At 38.6% G+C, this 19,504-nt stretch overlaps 1 protein-coding gene across 19 annotated transcripts in view; it reads left to right on the top strand.

Moving 5' to 3' along the window:
• The window catches only part of ASPH (aspartate beta-hydroxylase), a 221,683-nt gene that overhangs the window by 97,635 nt on the left and 104,544 nt on the right, over positions 1 to 19,504 (top strand). For 13 of the 19 annotated variants that reach the window (XM_073018113.1, XM_008000726.3, XM_073018111.1 and 10 more), the window contains one exon: positions 8,360 to 8,401. In XM_073018113.1, coding sequence (XP_072874214.1) covers positions 8,360 to 8,401 — 42 coding nt within the window. Of the gene's footprint in view, positions 1 to 1,196; positions 2,926 to 8,359; positions 8,402 to 19,504 lie in introns of those variants that run through there. The other 6 variants (XM_073018117.1, XM_008000734.3, XM_073018119.1 and 3 more) reach the window with 1 other exon arrangement.

The raw sequence follows: 19,504 nt of genomic DNA, 5'->3' as shown, positions 1-19,504 counted from the left end.
TTCCATGTGTATATACTTGTACCCATTACTCAGATCAAGATAAAAAGATGTAAAGCTTTTAGCACCCCAGAAATGTCTTCCTCTTCCTACCTCTCAGTAATACCCCAACTAGAAGTAACCATTCTTGTGAACTGCGTCATCGTAGATTAGTTTTGTCTGCTCTTGAATTTAAGATCTGTAAACACACACATTTGTTTTTGCGACTTGTTTCTGTTCAACATCTTGTCTGTGGTTTCATCCACCTTGTTATGTGTAGTCATTTGCTCTAATTCGTAACTATTTCCTACAGTTTTTAATCCATCCTAATGTTAATGGACACAGTGGTTTTTTTTTCCTCATTTGTTGACTATGAAGAAAGCTGCTATGAATATTTTTGTACTGCCTTTTTGAGGGAATATAAGCATTCATTTATGTTGGATATGTAAAGGTATACATAAAATGTCTAGTTCTCAAACAATTCCATTTACATAAAAAGTTTTGGGTTGCTTATGTGTAGATAGATAGATAGAAATTGTTAGGAAAGGAGGAAAGAAGAAAGGAAATATTAGAATCCAGCTTTAAAAATTATATCAAGATTTTGCAGGGCCTTTCTCTGTACCAGCTCCTTTTCTAGTTTAATTGTAACACAAATCCAATGCTGCGATAGTAAAACAAATCAGATACTAAAGAATGAAAAAAAAGTTGTAAAAACTTGGATAGGGATTAATTTTACTTCTTTTAAAATACTTATATACTTTTATTGTCAACCATTTATGTTATCAATATGTTTTAAATTTATTTTAATTTTTAAAGCAATATATTTTAAATGCAGCTTATAGTGTCCAGTTGATCCTTGAAACTGTTTGTGTTTCTTTTTCAAATACCATACTAGATTTCTGTTTCTTTTTAATAGAGTGAAAATATTGAAGAAAAATTTAATGCTGTATTTCTTAAAAGATTGAGATTATTCAGTTCAGTTGTAATTCTCGAGTGCTCTAAAGAACCTCAGATTTTCATCAGTAGCTTTGCAAGTCATCCCCAGGAGCTTCTTTTGGTAGTTGATTATTCTGTTACCAAGCTGTCCTTTAAAAAAAAAAAAAAAAAAAAAAAAAAATTACTTTGTTGGTGGATTTTTTAAAAAGTAGAATGAAAATGAAGCAGTTTCACAGTCTATGTCTGGTTGGTCCTTTAATTTAGATTTCCCCTTATTTTTGCAGATACTTAAAGCTTCAAAAAGACTGCCCCTACCACCACAGGAGGACCAGCCTAACCATACGCTCGCTGTGATAGATCTTGTGAAGCAATTACTGAGCAGATCAAGATCTTTGGGAAGGAACACTAAAGATGTTTTGAATGAATTCTAGTCCACTGGCATTTTAGTGTATTTTTTTTCTTTTTAGAAACACATGTTTCTAAAAAATGTCGTGTTACATTCCTGCATGTCCCTTTTGATAGCATTAGTGGATCCATTGGATTTCTTTTTTCTTTTTATGACATAGCTTTTAGTCTTACCTGAATTTATGTGTGTTTTTCAGATAGTAGTTAATAATTATATTGGTGATGTAGCAGCAATTGTGTTGGCAGGGTTTGCATATATTATTAGTAATTAGCACTAACTGTTGGACTGACTTGTGTAAACTGCGTTAAACATGATTTAAAAGCTATTAAGAATACTTTGTGTTAGCACTCCTAAGAACGCTAACAGAGATCATCATTAGCTGTGAAGATTTGAGTTGTATATATCTGCACTGATATTCTTATCAAAAATTTCTACATTAGCTTCAGGTATTCAGATTAACACTTTTGAAATTGTTGTAACTTTTAGCTGATTAATTAGAAAAATTTAATATTTCAATGAAAGTTTTAAATTATCATTTATTTATTCAAATGAGAGGGGAAAGCTGAAATTCCTTGTTAAGACACAAGGAAAAAGAATGACCCTACTATTATCATGCAAAAATGCTTTGTTAGCACCTTAGATTAATCGTATAATAGCTATAGTCTCTTCAGCATTTGTTTAAATTTTAGAAAATCTGTATAAATTACTGGTGCATAACTTAAAGATTATTCCGCCTTTGGCTAATTAAGTAATTTGCCTGCAGCACTAGAGACTGCTCAGTGCTCTTACTAGATGAACTCAGTAACGCCTCGAGCTGGGTTGATTGAGGATGTGTGAAAAGCTCACAGAGCCCGATGCCTGCTGCTATTTCACAGCGATGAGCCTTTTTCTTTCTACACTGAAGATTTTCTTCTTTATTTAATGTGGTTTATTTTGGGCTCAGAAATAATTGCTGTGTTGAAAATAATCCTTTGTCAGAAAAGAAGGTAGCTACCACATCATTTTGAAAGGACCATGAGCAACTCTAAGCAAAGCCATAAGAAGTGGTTTGATTGATATATTAGGGGTAGCTCTTGATTTTGTTAACATTAAGATAAGGTGACTTTTTCCCCCTGCTTTTAGGGTTAAAATGAAAGAGATTTCTATATTTTTATCACTATAGATCATAGTTATTATACAATGTAGTGAGTCCTGCATGGGTACTCAATGTGTAATGAAACCTGAAATAATAAGATAATAAGAAAAGCAATAATTTTCTAAAGCTGTGATATGGATGATACAGAGGTGATACTCAAATTATAATAAAGCTCTTCATTTTGTGAATTATAGAATGCTACTTTTTATAAAGCCATATTTTTTTAGGAAAACTAAGTGACATAAAACTGATGAACGAGTAAAATAAGTTTTACTGGATTTTTGTAGAACTCTGGACGTTGAGGATTCATTATGCTGTGGTTAACTTTAAATACTTTTTAATTCCAAATATCTGAATTAATGAGCCTTGTCTTTACAAATATATGCCATTGTGCAACATCAATGGATTTTCTAAAAATAATGTAAATGTCTTCTATTAAATGTTGAGTGCAATAAAATACAGAAGAATTCTCTATATTGTCATTATTTTTGAAGTATAAGATATTTTTAATTTGTTACATAATGAAATCAGTTCATTTTATCCTTACTGGTATTTTAGAAGATTATAGCATTTTTGATAACTAAAATCACAAAGGAATACCTTCAGCCAGTTAACGTATTTCTAACAGATAATGCTTATTTTACATTTACTATCATGCTACATTGCCAGGAGGCAAGATTAAAATTAAATAGCCCCTGCATCCATCCTTTGTAGATTTTGTCCTGCACCTAGAAGTTTTGATCATTCCCTGGATAGCCTGCTGCACCTTTTTCCCCCAAGTTTTTAATTTTTATGAGTATATAGTAGATGTATAAATTTGACTATATGAGATATTTCAATACAGGCATAGAAAATGTACAATAAATTATTGTTGGCTATAGTAACCCTGTTGTGCTATCAAATATTAGATCTTATTCATTGTATATAACTATATTTTTGTACCCATTAACCATCTTCACCTCCTGCTCCCCTCTCCCCCAGCTACCCTTCCCACCCTCTGGTAACCATCCTTCTACTCTCCACCTCGTTTAGTTCAATTATTTTAATTTTTAGCACCCACAAATTAGTGAGAACATGTGATGTTTGTCTTTCTTTGTCTGGCTTATTTCACCTAACGTAATGACCTCCAGTTCCATCCATGTTGTTTCAAATGACAGGATCCCGTTCTTTTTTATGGCTGAATAGTACTCCATTATATGTGTACATACATTTTCTTCATTCATCTGTTGACAGACCTTTAAGTTGATTCCAAAGCTTGGCTATTGTAAATAGTGCTGCTATAAACATGGGAGTGCAGATATTTCTTCAATATGCTGATTTCTTTTCTTTTGGATATATACCTAGCAGTGGGATTGCTAAGAGAAAACAATGGGGAAACTGCCCAGGCCATCGGTCTAGGCAATGATTTCTTGAGTAATACCCCAAAAGCACAGGCAACCAAAGCAAAAATGGAAAAATGGAATCCCATTAAGTTACAAAGATTGTGCACAGCAAAGGAAACAACAAAGTGAAGTGATAACCCACAGAATACATCAAAGTATTTGCAAACTACCCATCTGTCAAGGGATTAACAATGAGAATATATAAGGAGCTCAGACAACTCCATAGGGAAAAATCTAATAACCTGATTTTTAAAATGGGCAAGAGATCTGAATTCTCAAAAGAAGACATAAAAATGGCAAACACGTATACGAAAAGGTGCTCTACATCCTTGATCATCAGAAATGCAAATCAAAACTACACTGAGATATCATCTCACCTGAGTTAAACTGGCTTTTATCAAAAGACAGGCAGTAATGAATGCTGGTGAGCATGTGGAGAAAAGGGAACCCTCATGTACTGTTAGCAGGAGTGTTAATTAGTTCAACCAATAGGAGGTTTCTCAAAAGACTGAAAATAGAACTACTGCCCCACCTTATACATGACTTCATATTGGAAGGATATTAATTTCATCATGAGAGGATGGAAGGGCAGAAATGGGCATGGAAAGTTCTCTTTTCCATTTCCAGTCTTCATTCTCTGGACAGAAGAGGAGAACTAAATAAGGAAGAAGTCCCTGGGCTTCTAGAACAGGTTGTTTTCAGCTCCAGCATGTCCAGAGGAAACAAAAATGAACACTAATGGTAAGCAGACCCACTTTTATTGAAGCACCCACTCAGCTAAGTACTGTGCGCACATGTCAGGGAGCTGAGTTTTCTCAGCAGATAAGTATTACTCCTGCCTGCAAGTTAGCAAAGCCAAGGTCAGAGAGGTGGGGTGCCTGCTGGCCCGAGGTGACAACAGTATTCAGAGCAACTCTCAGGCAGCTGGTGCGAGGTGGAAGCCATTGGAAGGAGGCCAAAGCGTGGGTAGGAAGATGGTTAGGCAACTTACTAGTAATAGGTGATGGTGATACAGCATGAGCTAAGGAAGTGCTAGTAGAGAGAGAAGGAGACTGGAAAGCTGTGACATGAGGACTGGTCAGTGTGGGCGCTCAGGGATAGAGCAGAGTCCCATGTCCAGGTGCAGGGAGAGAACCGATGCCAGTGTGGTAATGCACTCATTACCACAGGGATGCACAGGCCTGGGTGGAAATTTGCTTTGAATGTATGTTGAGTCCAGCAAGAACTGCTCAGCCAGCAGGTTAGCGCAGTGCTGGAACATGATAGAGTACAGTATATCTGTTTTTTGTTTATTTTTGAGATGGAGTCTCGCTCTGTTGCCAGGCTGGAGTGCAGTGGTGCGATCTCAGCTCACTGCAAGCTCCGCCTCCTGGGTTCAAGCGATTCTCCTGCCTCATCCTCCCAAGTAGCCGGGACTACAGGCACGCGCCACCACTCCCAGCTAATTTTTGTATTTTTAGTAGAGACAGGGTTTCACCGTGTTGGCCAGGATGGTCTCGATCTCTTGACCTTGTGATCTGCCCGCCTCAGCCTCCCAAGCTGCTGGGATTACAGGCATGAGCCACCGTGCCTGACCAAGTACAGTATATCTGAATCCACAAAATCCACAAAAGTTATTTGCTTTAGTGGTTGCATTTAAATATCATATCCTATTCTTTTTAGTAAGGTGTTTATTGTTCTGACAAAATATTTAAAGGAGAAAAAAAGTAACATTAAGACAGGTAAAGAGTAGTGTAACATCTTTCTTTTCTGAATGTGAATATTTAAACACTATGAGTTACATGTGGGCTTGTACTTTTGTAATTTTCAGGGGTGGGCTGAGCATATAGCTCCCTTTAGTTAATGAATTCCCCATTACTGGGATATAGAGTGTGATTAAAGTAGTATTTTATGGAATATAGCTTCTGAAATTGGTTTTGTTTGTTTTGTAACCCTAGACAAGATTCCTTAGCCTCTGTGTGCCTCAGTTGCCATATTTGTAAAATTATAACTACCTCCTATGAATGATGAGAAGTTTAAATGGGAGTCTGTGTTAAGTGCTTAGAACAATGCCTGCATATAATATGGGCTCAAGTCATTTTCCTCTTTGGCACAGTGAGATTCAAATGAGATCTTCCAGAGAAGCATAGGTACAGAGAATAAAGCAAAGTAGCACTTCATTATTATCGCTGCAGAATGCTCCTGGGGTAAGCTGAATCTCATAGAAAGCTCCTTTACCTAAGCTAAATTTAAGCAATAAAACTCATAGAGCCTAAAACGTATTCTCTGTGTATTTTCTCCATATCCAAAAGGAGTCTCAGAACTCAGCTTGTTGATGTGAGGTGAAGGACAGAAGAGGACAAGAATGAGAATAAGAGAGCTTTTGGCCTGGGGCCTGGAATGATCTGGGTCAGGCTTTAGGTCAGACTGCCACCCCCCTTTTAGATATAGCATGGGAAGTGGAAGAAAGATGGTGGCCCTTGTTTCTGGGCATATGTCCAACCACACTCACCGTCCATGTTCCTGGGAGGATGTGAGTCCAGAGGACATGGGGAGACTTGGCCAGGGCCCTCCCACATCAGGATCAGCACCTTCCACTTCTATTTGGAATGTGACCAGTTCAAACTACTCCTCCTTCCTTATTTCCCTCCCAAGAGTGGGAAGATCTGTGGAGAGCCCTAAACTCCCCTTCATGACCAGCACCCACCTGTTCTATCTAGTCCAGTTAGAAACTTGCATTTTACGCTTGATTTTTCTAATCACATTAGCCATATGCAATGACTGGGGGATATGGAGGGTTGCAGTGTTCCTGCAGGTAATGCTGATCCCACTAGAAAGAGCTCCTTCAGGACTGGGATTTTTTATGTTTTTCTTCATTGCTGTATATCCGATGACTACAAGGGTGCCAGGCAGATATTATTAGGTGCTCAGTTAATATTTGCTGAATGAATGGTATTGAATGGTCTAGTTCAGCAACCTAACTTTATAATAAAGAGGTTATAGTTAAAAAGATCCGAAATTCTAGAACATTCTACCAAGATCTACAAGTCCTTAAAAAAAAAAAAAAAAAAAAAAAAAAAAATCCTGCATTATTCTTGCAGCACTGCCCAGGAGGTATGTGCTGTCAACCTTATAAAATCTACTCTTTGCAAAAGTCAAGACTGGCACTTCTCTGTCCCCTTATTTCTCTTTGAAGAAAGGTACACAATGGTTCAGTGGAAAGAACGTATGCTTTGGAATTGTGTAAACTGCTGGCCTTGATAACTTTGGGGACTCTAATTTCTTAGCCATCTATTTTCTCCTGTGCACAAAGAGGGAGGTAAGACCTTCTCTAAGGGTGTGAGAAGACAAGAGAATCCGTAAATGATGTGCTTAGCACTTAGCCTGGTACACTAGATTTCAAAGTTAGTTCCCCTTTCTTCCTCTTATGGAACAAGAGTTGACTTATAAAAAACCCTTCCCTGCATTAAAACCAGCCTCAAATTTACTTTTCATCTCCCCAAATTGAAATGTTTTATATGAATGAATGTGAGAAACTCCACACCAACAAATTGAGTGATCCGTGTCAATGTTCACTTGACTGCATCCCTGATCTCACTGACATCCTCAAGCAGCTTCTGTGGGAGAGGACAGAGTCTGATTTTTTGTCAGTCTCCCAGACTCTGCCTTGTTCCCACTCCAACCCATATGCATATGCCCGTGTTCCTAGAAATACCCAAAGAACAGATAAGTTCCTACTAGGGCTGTAATCAACTGATTACCTTGAAAATTAACTAGATCCTAATTTGCACACTCATCCTGATGTGAAGTTATAGGTGCACAAATGAGGTTAAAAATACATGGTCAGCTCATATGCTGTTGTTTTCCTTGTGAGGGGTGGATGTTCTTTGGCTAGTCTAGGCTCTTGGTGGGTGTCACTGTCCTAGGTGACAGTGGGAGAGACTATTTGTGGGAGAGACACTGACTGTGATTTACTTAGTGCATCTGACACAGGTGGGGTCTTGGGTTCATCTCTGGCTTCTCACCTGGGCTTCAGCACGAGCTCCCCTAATGGATCATCTGTGTATATGTGAAGTCCTTAGAGTAGCAGACTAATATTCCAAGCAGTGTGACATGCTGCATTCCTTTAAAGCACATGATATCAATTATTCAAGTTGTTTTCTGGTTTTAAGAGACAATAACAACATTGAACAAGCTTTAATGATGGCTTCTCCCCACCCACATATCTTTGAACCTTAGAGACACCTGGAGTTGATGTCTATCACCCACTCCAACTCCCCTACCTTATAGACAAGGAGTACTTAGCCTGGTGCCTAGTCAGTGCTTGGTGACTTTTAGTATAAGTAATTGAAATATGCCCAAATCTTGATATTTTCTAATGAACTTCATTTGTAATGAATTCAGGATTTAGGAAAATTGAATTGTATGATCAAATATATTTTTCTTTGATTATAGTTATCGAATTCATTTAAATATTGTCCTATATTTTGAGATACTGAATGGTGACTTGCATAGTACTTACTATGTTTTGTCTTTAATTTTCAGAAACAAATAGAACAACAGAAGATCCAGAACAAAAAGCAAAAGGTGAGATTGTCACATAAACAGCCTTTAAAATATACATGGGGAAAAGAATAACATGATTTTATTTTCCATCGAAGAATAACATAATTTTATTTTATGTCACTAATTAGAAGAATTTGCTTCTAGGTTTGTTATTTCAATGTTTTTATCATCGACCACTTATTAATATTTTACATAAACATTAAGAGCCAAAGCACAGAAAGAGATTGCAATTCTAATTCTAAATAGCTTCTAATTCTAGTTTTGACATTCACACTCATGTGTCCTTGGGAAAAATACTTAACTTTTGTGCCTCAGTTTTCTCTTCTGTAACATAGGAATCATAAGAGTACCAACTTCTGAAGGCTGTGTTTCCATGATAGTAATAAAATGAAAATATACATATAGTGCTTAAAGCAATAGCTAACAGGGAAAGCACTTAAGATACATTAAATATTATTTATAGTTGTATGTCAATAACTGTACTAAGTGTAGGAATCCAAAGATTTCTAGAACATGATATCTTTTTCAAGGAACTCTGAATTGTTGGAAAGATGTGGAAACGTAGTTATAGCTATGTAGAAAGAATTATCTCTGCCTTCCAAACGTTTATTACAAAGGCAGTCTCATAAATTTAATAACCCATAGTATTTTAGTTCAGCTTTCACAGGGGTTCCTAAACTTACTCAGAGTGAAGAACTATTTTTAATGTTAAAAAAGTATATGGATGATCATAGAATAGTGGCTATTTTTAGTATCAGTTGAATGATATGATCTTTAATGATTGAATATTATTACAATTTCAGCAATGCTTTTAATTTAATTTGTAGTGATGAAAGCAGTATGTACATATGTATCTTGTACATACGGTGCTTAAGACCTTGCTTGGTGTGCAGATGACACTTGGTGAGCATGTGGAGTTGCTGGCCTCTGGCTGTAATTTCACAGCCCACAAGTTGAGAAGTAGGCCTCTAGTTCATGAAAATGTTTTTCTAACTAGTTGTTTTTAATTTTTGTCAAAGTAGTACGAGGATATAGTTTTAAAAGTTGAGGTTTATAATAAATAGCAGCAGTCCTCTTCCCTACTACTTCATATCCCCAAGTCCCACTCCTAACTTTCTTTTAGCTCTTTCTCTTTCTTTCTTTCTCTTTCTTTCTTTCTTTCTCTCTCTCTCTTTCTTTCTTTCTTTCTTTCTTTCTTTCTTTCTTTCTTTCTTTCTTTCTTTCTTTCTTTCTTTCTCTCTCTTTCTTTCTCTTTCCTTCCTTCCTTCCTTCCTTCCTTCCTTCCTTCCTTCCTTCCTTCCTCCCTCCCTCCCTCTTTCCTTCCTTCCTCCCTCCCTCCCTCCCTCCCTCCCTACTTCCTTCCTTCCTTCCTTCCTTCCTTCCTTCCTTCCTTCCTTCCTTCCTTCCTTCCTTCCTTCCTTCCTTCCTTCCAAGACGGCATCTCACTGTATCACCCAGACTGGAGTGCAATGGCATGATCTCGGCTCACTGCAACCTCCTCCTCCCCAGTTCAAGCAATTCTCCTGCCTCAGCCTCCCGAGTAGCTGGGATTACAGGCGCCTGCCACCACATCAACTCATTTTTGTATTTTTTTAGTAGAGATGGGGTTTCACTGTGTTAACCAGGTTGGTCTCAAACTCCTGACCTCGTGATCCTCCCACCTTGGCCTCCCAAGGTACTGGGATTACAAGTGTGAACTGCTGTGCCTGGCCTTAGATGTTTCTTTCTAGTATTTAGTTATGCATTTGTAAATAATTTGTGTAATTCTGAAGTTTTCTCCTCAATATCAGAAACTGTTTGCTGGCTCTGTTTATAGATCACTGAGATTAGCTCGATCATCATACTCTAACAAGCTGTCTGCTGTCTTACTTCCTGGATCTTCCAATATATTTAGGATATAACTGTAATAGATAGTGATACATGCTAATGAGAAAATACAAGGCAAGAAGGGGCAAATCAGTAGCTTTTGATAGACTTGATCACTTCCTGTCCTTCAAACACTCCCTTCACATGGCTTGCTAGATATGACGTTCTCTTGGTCTTTCTCCTGCTCTCTACTGTTTGCTTTTCTCAGGCTCTTTGGATGGATGTTTCTCATCTCCTTGACCATTAATCACTGGAGTGCCCCAGACTTAGTCCTCAGAGCATTTCCCCATATACACACACTCCCTTAATGATCTCATCTAATCTCATGGCTTTAAATGCCTCTGTATGCCACAGATTGCCAAATTTACCCACAGCCTGGGTCTTTTCGCTGCACTGTAGACTGGTGTGTCCAGCTGTCTACATGGTGTCTGCCTGGTAACTTCAACGTGTTGGATGTGTAATAATCACTTTAAACTTAACAAGTCTAAAACTGACTTCTGATCTTTGCCCCTCCAAACACACTCCATCCCCTTAAATATTTGGTGCCAACTACATGCCAGGTGTTGTTCTAGACAAGTGGTTGCAGGTGAGAGCAAGACAGACCAGGTTCCTGTTTCAGGGAGCTCACATCCCAATCGGGAGACCAGCAGTACACACACAGACCGAAATTGTGATAAGAGTTCTGAGGAAACAAAGCAGGAGAGCATGCCGTAGGCAGAAGGGGCTGTGAGTCAGGGAAGAAGGCGTCCCAGGAGGTTAGGGAAACCTGAGCACTCTGAGCAGAGGAACAGTTTGTGCAAAAGTCCTGAGACAGGAGAGAAGGGCCCAAGAAGCTGGAGCACCTGAACAAGCCTAGAATGTATAAGATACAGTTAGAGAAAGTCAAAGACTAGACCATGGTGGAAGTCTGGACATTTTTTTCATGCTGTGGACACTGTACCCAGCCCATGCACATCTCTGTACCAAACAGAGCCCTTTCTCATTTACACATTGACTGGTTTGCTTCTGGGAGGTCCACTGTAATGCATTCTTACAAAGGGAGGGACAGGGAGTCCGAATGGTGGGCATGGCTTGTTGCAGAAAAACAGGAACACTTGCAAACCCTCCCCAGATCTGCTGCTCACAGGATGGTTGCAGTTGTGAGCTCCTCACATCTCTGCCCCTCATGCTCCAGACCTCCCATTCCAGCCTTAGCAGCCCATACCTTCCCCTGCACTGCTAGGTATCCTTGGTGCACAGGTCTGACCTCCAGGGACTCTGATCCTAAAGGGGGTTTGCCAGGGGAGTATAGGGGCTGGGACCTCTGGAACCTGCAAGGAGAATCATTGCAACAGCTTCTGTTGACTGTTTTGTCACTCTCCCCCCATTTAAAATTAGCACTTTAGATCAGTACCAACCAAAATATGTTTGTAACTGAAGTATTTTATTAAGGGGGAAATGCAGGAATAGACAGAATTAAAATAAATAATGAATCAATGTTATCACAGATTTATTAAAAATCTGTTGGAGCAAATTGTGAGCTGTGGAAATTCCATGTATTTTTTACCGAATCGATTCATATGGTGCTGTTATATGGTAGGGAAAAGGGAAAGGGAAACATTACGTATCTGGAATATGTAGTAAAAAAATGGAATGTCCTTCACTCATCAGACTTTAGTTTCATAATAACAGAAATTGAAATGTTTTAAGGCAAAATAGGCCCTCATTTGCAGACATCTGTTACTTAAAAGTCAAATCAGACTATTTTTATGTTTTAGATAAAATTGCGATACCAGTTTCTCCCCACTGGATGTCATCTTTTCCCACATATTCCATAGCCACGGTCACAAAATGTGTGAACCACAAAATAATCCAATGCAAAAATGGCTTGTTAGATGTCAAATTCAAACAGTCATTTGTGTTCATCCATTGATTGAGTACATAGTGAGTACTTACAATGTCCAGGCTCTGTTTTAGGCACTGGGCCCGAAACAGTCAATGAAACAGTCACAGCTCTCATTGTACTTGCATTTCAGTGTGTATAGGGAAGAGAGTGGGCTAGATATGTGGTTTTAAAAAAATTAAAATATAACAGGCAGTGTTAAGTGTGAAAAGGAATATAAGGCAGGAAAAGAAAACAGAGAATGAGCAGGAGGTGTTGCTGTGTAATAGGCCTCTTGGATGGTGACTTTTAAGCAGAGATTTGAAGAGGCAAGAGCCTGAGCTGCACCACTGTCTGGGAGAAGAGTTCTGAGACTTGGGGAGCATTTTCATAGTCCTTAAGGCATGTGTGCTTAGCATGCTTGAGGCTTAACAAGGAGGCGATTGTTGGCAAAGAATGTGTGAGAGGAGAGTGTAGGAGTGCATGAGACCAGAGTGGTCAAGGGTTCAAATCACATAGGCCTTCGAAGAAAAAGTAAGAACTTGTGTATTATCTCCAGTGAGATGGCCATTGGGAGATTCTGGGCAGAAGATGGATATGATTGCATTATGTTTTCAAAGGCTCATTCGAGCTATAGGGGTGCAAGACTGGAAGCAGGGAAACCAATTAGGAGACTATTGCAGTGGTCCAGGCAAGACATGATGATGACCGGGATTACGATGTAGAGTAGAGGTGGTAAGTGCTCGTTAAATTCTACATATATTTGGATATAAAGTTAGTAGGGTTTGATAATGGGTGGGATAATGGAGTGAAAGAGGTCAAATATAGATCTATGGCCAGTCAGAGTGGCTAACGCCTATAATCTCAGCACTTTGGAAGGCCAAGGGGAGGATCGCTTGAGGCCAGGAGTTTGAGACCAGCCTGGGCAATGTAGTGAGATACTGTCTCAACAAACAACAACAACAAAAACCCAACACTTAGCCAGGCATGGTAGCATGCGCCTATAGTCCCAGCTACTCGGACGTCTGAGGTAGGAGGATCAGTACTGCAGTGAGCTATGATCACGCCACTTGCACTCCAGTCTGGGCAACAGAGCAAGATCCTGACTCAAGAAAAAAAGAATTCACTCTAACCTTAAAAGTGATGCTTTGACAAATTCACTGAACACAAAAATGTGCAATATGTTCCTGATTTAGTATATTATCAAAGGTCAGTTATCAGTTGGGATTTGTGAGCCTTTAAAGAAATTTGAAGAGCAAAGGAAATGTGTTTTTGCTTGTATGTATCTATGTGTGCACGTGGGTGGGTGGGTGTTAGATAAAATTGTATTTGTATTGTGGGCTTTTCCTGAATTTTTTATTTAGACTTATACTTAATATCTTATTAAATTATTCATTACAATTAAGAATATGTGTAAACAGTATTTACATGTCTTTAAGCATTTAAAGATTTCCTGGGTACTATTTGTATTTTTTTTAAAAGTCATAATCAGTGCCCTAACAAAACACCAGATGGCGCTAGAAAACAAATCACATTTACACTAACAGAAATCACATCTGCAAAGCAACTTCAAGAAAGGTGGAGATGGCTGTATTGCAGCCAGTAAATCAGCTTGGTGCAACTAGTACTTCATACAGATAGTTCTTAGTTTTCTGTGATCATAAAGAACATTACAGACATAGTTAATAATCAAGTGTCATTCAGAAGTTTTCTTACTTAAAAAATCTTCAATGAAGTTTTCCTTGTGATTCTTGTAACTGTATATAACATATTTGAATAAAGTTCTCTATTGCTTTGATGATAAAAAATAAACTTCTTAGTGCAGCACATGACGCATCTCAGGAGATAGCCCCCGCTTATGGCTTCCCTGTGTTCAAAATGCTTTTCCTAATTGCTCCACTTCCCTTTTATCAATCCCATTTCTTAAAACTGAGCTTAGATGTTCTGTCTTTCAGGAAGCCTTCTCTGACTGCACTCCCATCTCCTATCCCAGACCAGAAAGTGTGTTTCTCTTTTTGTTCCCAAGATGCCTTGTGCTTACAGATTTTTTATTACCACATATTTTGAATTTTCCTTTTAATTTCTAGACAAGAAGCTTATTAAGAATAGGAACCATAACTGACCCTTATCCCCTTAAACTGATGAGAGTTTACAGAGTTCTCCAGAGAAGCAAAATGAATAGGATGTGTGTATGTGTATAGATATAGAAATAGATACAGATAGAGATTTATTATAAGGAATTGGCTCATGTGATTATAGAAACTGGCAAGTCCAAAATCCGCAGAAAAGAGTTGATGTTGCAGCTTGAGTCTGGAGGCAGAATTGCTTTTCCTTGGAAGGAGATAAGATGTTTTCTTAAGGCCTTCATCTAATTGGATCAGGCCTACTCATATTATGGAGAGTAATCTGCTTTACTCAAAGTCTACTGATTTAAATGTTAATCTCACCTAAAAATACCTTCTCAGCAATATCCAGACATGTTCAACCAAATATCTGGGTTCCATGGCTTAGCCAAGTTGACAAATATAATTAACCATCACACTATTCTAGTGGTACTTAACCATAGATGGGGGTGCTGACTAAATAGTTGTAGTATGAAAAAAAATGTGACTAACCTCCTTCCCTTTCATTCTTGCCTCATCTGATAGTGATATTATAAGATGCAAATAGCCTGAATAGTGGGCAGGAAGAGTTATAAACAGAAAAGTCAAAGTATGAATTAACTTTAAGTGTTTACTAATATATTTGCTACATTTCAAGTTATTTTCAGATGGGTTGTTGTTTAAGCCTTACCCATCAATCTTATGAGTTAAACATTTTTCAGCTACCATTTCTTCATTTTTTTAATCCTCTTTCTCACTCCCCTACTTTCGTGACTATAATTACATGTATATTGGACTGCTTGAAAATGTCCCACAAGTCTATGAAACTTGGTTTATTTTTAGGCCTGGCACGATGGCTTATGCCTGTTATCCCAGTAATTTGGGAGGCCGAGGTGGGTGTATTACTTGAGGTCAGGAGTTCAAGACCAGCCTGGCCAATGTGGTGATACCCCTTCTCCACTAAAAATACAAAAATTAGCCAGGTGGTGGTGTGTGCCTGTAATCCCAATTACCTGGGAGGCTGAGATGGGAGAATCACTTGAGCCCTGAAGGCGGAGGTTGCCATGAGCTGAAATCACACCACTGCCCTCAAACCTAGGTGACAGAGCAAGACTCCGGCTCAAAAAAAAAGAAAACTTTGTTCATTTCTTAATCATTTTCCCCCTTGGATTGCATTTCTATTATTCTGTCTTCAAGTTCAGTGACTCTTTCTTCTGCCATTTCAAATCTGTATTGAGCTCATCTAGTAAAGTTTTCATTTTAGCTGTTCTTTCCAACTTAGATCTCCAACTGCTTCTTTTTAGTAGTTTCCATTTCACTGTTAAGATTCCATGTCTGTTTACTCATTAATACTATGTTTTTCTTTAATTCTTTGTACTTATTTATAATCAACAATTTGAAGTATTTTTCTAATAAACCCAATATTTGGGCACAATGGCAGGCAGCTACAGTTGACTCCTTTTTTTTGTTTGTTTGTTTTTTTTCTGAGACTGGGTCAGGTGATTCCTATGTTTTTGCATATTTAGTAATTTTGGTGTATATAATTTGTTATATCAACTTTGGAATTTGTTTTGTTCTTTCTAAGGACTGTTGGTGTGTAGTAGACAGTTAACTTGGCTGGACTCAAATTGAAAAATCCGGCTCTCCAACAGTGTAAAGCAGCTAATATCTCTGCTCAGGATTTTTAGCTTTTAATTGCTGTGTTTAAAGTCTGGTCAGCAAGGTTGGAGGTGTCCTGTGCCTTCATAGTTTACTTGTTTGCCAAAGATTTGAGTAGAATTCATACTCAGATTTTGAGACTTGCTTCTGGAATTTCCCCTTGCTTCTGGGATTCACTATCTAAATTTCAGTTGCCTGGCCAACCCCAAGTTCTGCCCTCTTACACCTCAAGCCAGTAGGACTTCTATCTCCTGTATGGGGAAATGCACTCAAGAAAACACAACAAACTTGTACATTTCATCAGAAGCTGCTCTTTCTGGGGATAGATTTATATAGTAGTCAGCCTCGAAGGCAACCCCCAGTGATTCCTGCCTCCTGGTATTCATGCCTCTGTGTAGTTTTCTGTCTATTGAATAAAGCTGACCTGTGTGACCAAAAGAATATTGCAGAAATGACAGAGTGTGACTTCCAAGGCTAACTCGTAAAAGATGTTGCAGCTTTTACAATAATCCCTTTTAATCGCTCACTCTGGAGGAAACCAGCTGCTACATTATGAGAGTATACAAGAAGCTGTGTCCATATAGCAAAAAACTTGTGAAATAGTATAAATGTTTATGGCTGTTGTAAGGTGCTGAAGTTGGGGATGATTTGCTTTTGAAGTCATTATAGCTAATCCGTCCCCCTCAAATTTCTGCTAGCTTTTTCACCAGACTCCCTGGGGCTATCCATGAAGGCGGAAAGTAAGTCATCCAGGGATGGCTTTGGCTTGTGAGCTTGGGAAGTATGAAGTGTGGTCCTTTCCTTTAAAAATTTATTCATCCATCTTATTGAGATGAGAACTGTAGTGCCTGGCTGCAAAGATACCTGTCATGAAGTTGCAATCATTCAGTTGCTGAGGGTCCGTTCCACTGATGCACATGGGCTTGATCAAGCCATCACTGTCTTGAACTTAGTTAGTGCATGGTTAGCCTAGTTAGATCTGTCTTTGTCTTTTTGTTGCCCACTGGAGAAGCTTTAGCCTTGTCTTTAGCAGTCCTGAAACACTAGGTATTCCTCATTGACAACAACCTGCCTAGATATTGCAGCACAGGCTGGTGGTTCAGTTCCAGCTAACCACTAGGCCTAGTAATTTTTCCATGTTGTAGAAGAGCAATGTAGCAATAGCACAATTAAACCAACTGAAGGAAAAGCTTTGAAAAAACAGTCTCCCATCCACCCTTGCAGCTGTGAAAAGAGGTTATGAGATAACTGCTCTTAAAGATTTATTATAGTCATTACATTCAACAGCTACAGTAGTTTTAGTGGTTCCTAAAATACACCAGCAGTTATTGTCTGATTACTTCCACAGATAAGTTAATTATACAAGATTTCTGACTCTCATACAAGCCTGATTTAGAGAGAAGTTTAATTATGGCAATTTTAGTGATTGAAATAAGCTCAGCATATATCACCAGTCTTAGCAAATATAGTAGAGCTTTTTAGCTGTGTTGAAATACACATTCTCCTTGTTTTTGTTTTTATTTTTCATTTCATGATTTCTAACCATAGTATAGTACATGTGATAATTTAGGACACCTGTTTTCACCAGAGTGCATCTTCAGTCAAACACACCACAGGACAATAATAGCAAATTCCTCATTATCATTAAAATCCCATTCTACTGCTGCCCATGGAGCACTCCACATTTTACAAAGCTAATTTATGTAATGATTGTGACAATGTGAGCAGGAAAGTAAAATACGTTTCTTAAGGAAAAAAAAGTCAGGTATTGGTATGTTTTAAAATGATTGTTAGGATTGTAATTTTTTTAATGATGGAAGATGTGACTCTCCTTCAAATCAAGCAATCCACTTCATTGTTTATGAACACATTATCTATTTGTATACTGAGGCAAATTAAAGATTAACTTTAACCACATATGCCTAAATTAACTTAACATTAAGCTTTCAAAAAATATGCCATAAAAATACAGTGCTGTGAGTTGTTGAATATATTCATTTATTTAAACAAGACTTCAAATTGAGTACCTTAGTTTGAAAAATGCATTACTGAAAATTACCTTAGTGTGAGCCCTGTAGACCTCTTCCCTATAGCACTTTTCATTCTTCTAATACAATGGTAGGTCCAGTGGCATTTAGAGCAGTAGTTCCTGCCATATTTTTTATGTTTTTTCACTTAAAAATCAAATATATATTGACAATAGGAAAATATTAGTAATGGTGAAAATAAATCAAATTCTGTTTTATTTTGAGTGATTTTATTACATCCTGCCTGGGAAGCCAGTCTACCACCTTTCCTTAATACCATAAATGCCTTTCCTTAATACCATGAATATCAGTTATGCCTTTCCTCTTTGCTGCAATGCTCTTTCTTCTTCCTCTTCATCCACTGGGATCCATCCCACAGTCCTTTGCTGCTACCATACCTGGTCAGCAGTGACAGAAAGGTGGGTGAGCGTGGAACGAAGATTAGGCATCTCCCACAGGCAGTGTCTGGAGGCCATGCAGGAGGCAGCAGGCAAATCTATCTCAGAAATATGGAGAAACCCAGCCTCACAGGGATTCTGGAACAGACCACAAGTAAAGCTGCCAGCAGAGGATGTTCGCTGACAGAAAGCAGGATTTCCACGTGGAGGGATAGCATTGTATCCTCAGAAGTACTGGAATAGCACAGAGAGCCCCGTCGCTAGCCCTGCCACGTCGTTAGGAGCTGGTCCAGGATGAAGGTAGCAGGGCATGAGCTCAGTGCCAGGAGAGCAGCCGCACTCGTGGTGTATCACCTGCCATAATGCTTTTATCCAACCTTCCCTTTTCCTCCTCGCCCTCCATCTGGAACACCTGAAACTAATATATAGATAATTACTGCTATTGAAACCAGTAATGCACCCAAACAAAACTAGGTTCTCCTTAGGCACACTGTATACAGTAGCATTTCCCACTCCTACCTGCCTGCTAGTCTCACCCAGCTCTGTGTCACTGCTGGCCAGGCACAGTGACATCAAAGGACTGCAAGATGGATCCCAGTGGATGAAGAGGAAGAAGAAAGTGCATTAGAATCACATGGAGCAGAGTTCAGACAGTGCCCTGGGTCCCACCCTCAACTATTCTGATTTCATTTCTCTAGGTGCGATAATTCTCATGTGTAGTCATGGCTGAGAAGTGTTAGTTAACATGCGCTGCTGACCTAGTCAGTCTGGTCTGTGTACCAGGCCCATCTTAACTAAAAATTGTTATTGGCATCACCTGATTCAGAAATCATTTTTTGACAATATTTGAATCCCATTTGAAGGGGTTTTTAAATAAAATATAATGCCAACAAAAGGATTGTTTGAGAAAAGCTGAACCTGTAGTATGAAAAAAAATTGTATGTTTATTAAACAGCTATTTTAAAGATAACCATATGAGCCACAAATGGTAAGCAAACCTAGCTGTACTGAGGAGCTGAGGAAACCTTACTTCCTTCTCATGGTGTGGACAGAATACCGGGCTTGATAGTCGAGGCAGCTGTTCCAGCCTGAATTCTGGCGTAGACCCTTTTCATCTCATGGCCCATGTTCTGTCTCGTCGGCAGACTCTCACCTCACTCAGCTCCATTCCTTTACCAAACCGTGCAAATTTGAATCAGGACTAAAAGACT

This window comes from Chlorocebus sabaeus, chromosome 8, assembly GCF_047675955.1.
Source record: "Chlorocebus sabaeus isolate Y175 chromosome 8, mChlSab1.0.hap1, whole genome shotgun sequence".
Lineage (NCBI taxonomy): Eukaryota > Metazoa > Chordata > Mammalia > Primates > Cercopithecidae > Chlorocebus > Chlorocebus sabaeus.
The sequence above is the reverse complement of the archived record's forward strand: the minus strand, read 5'-3'. Positions and strand labels throughout refer to the sequence as shown.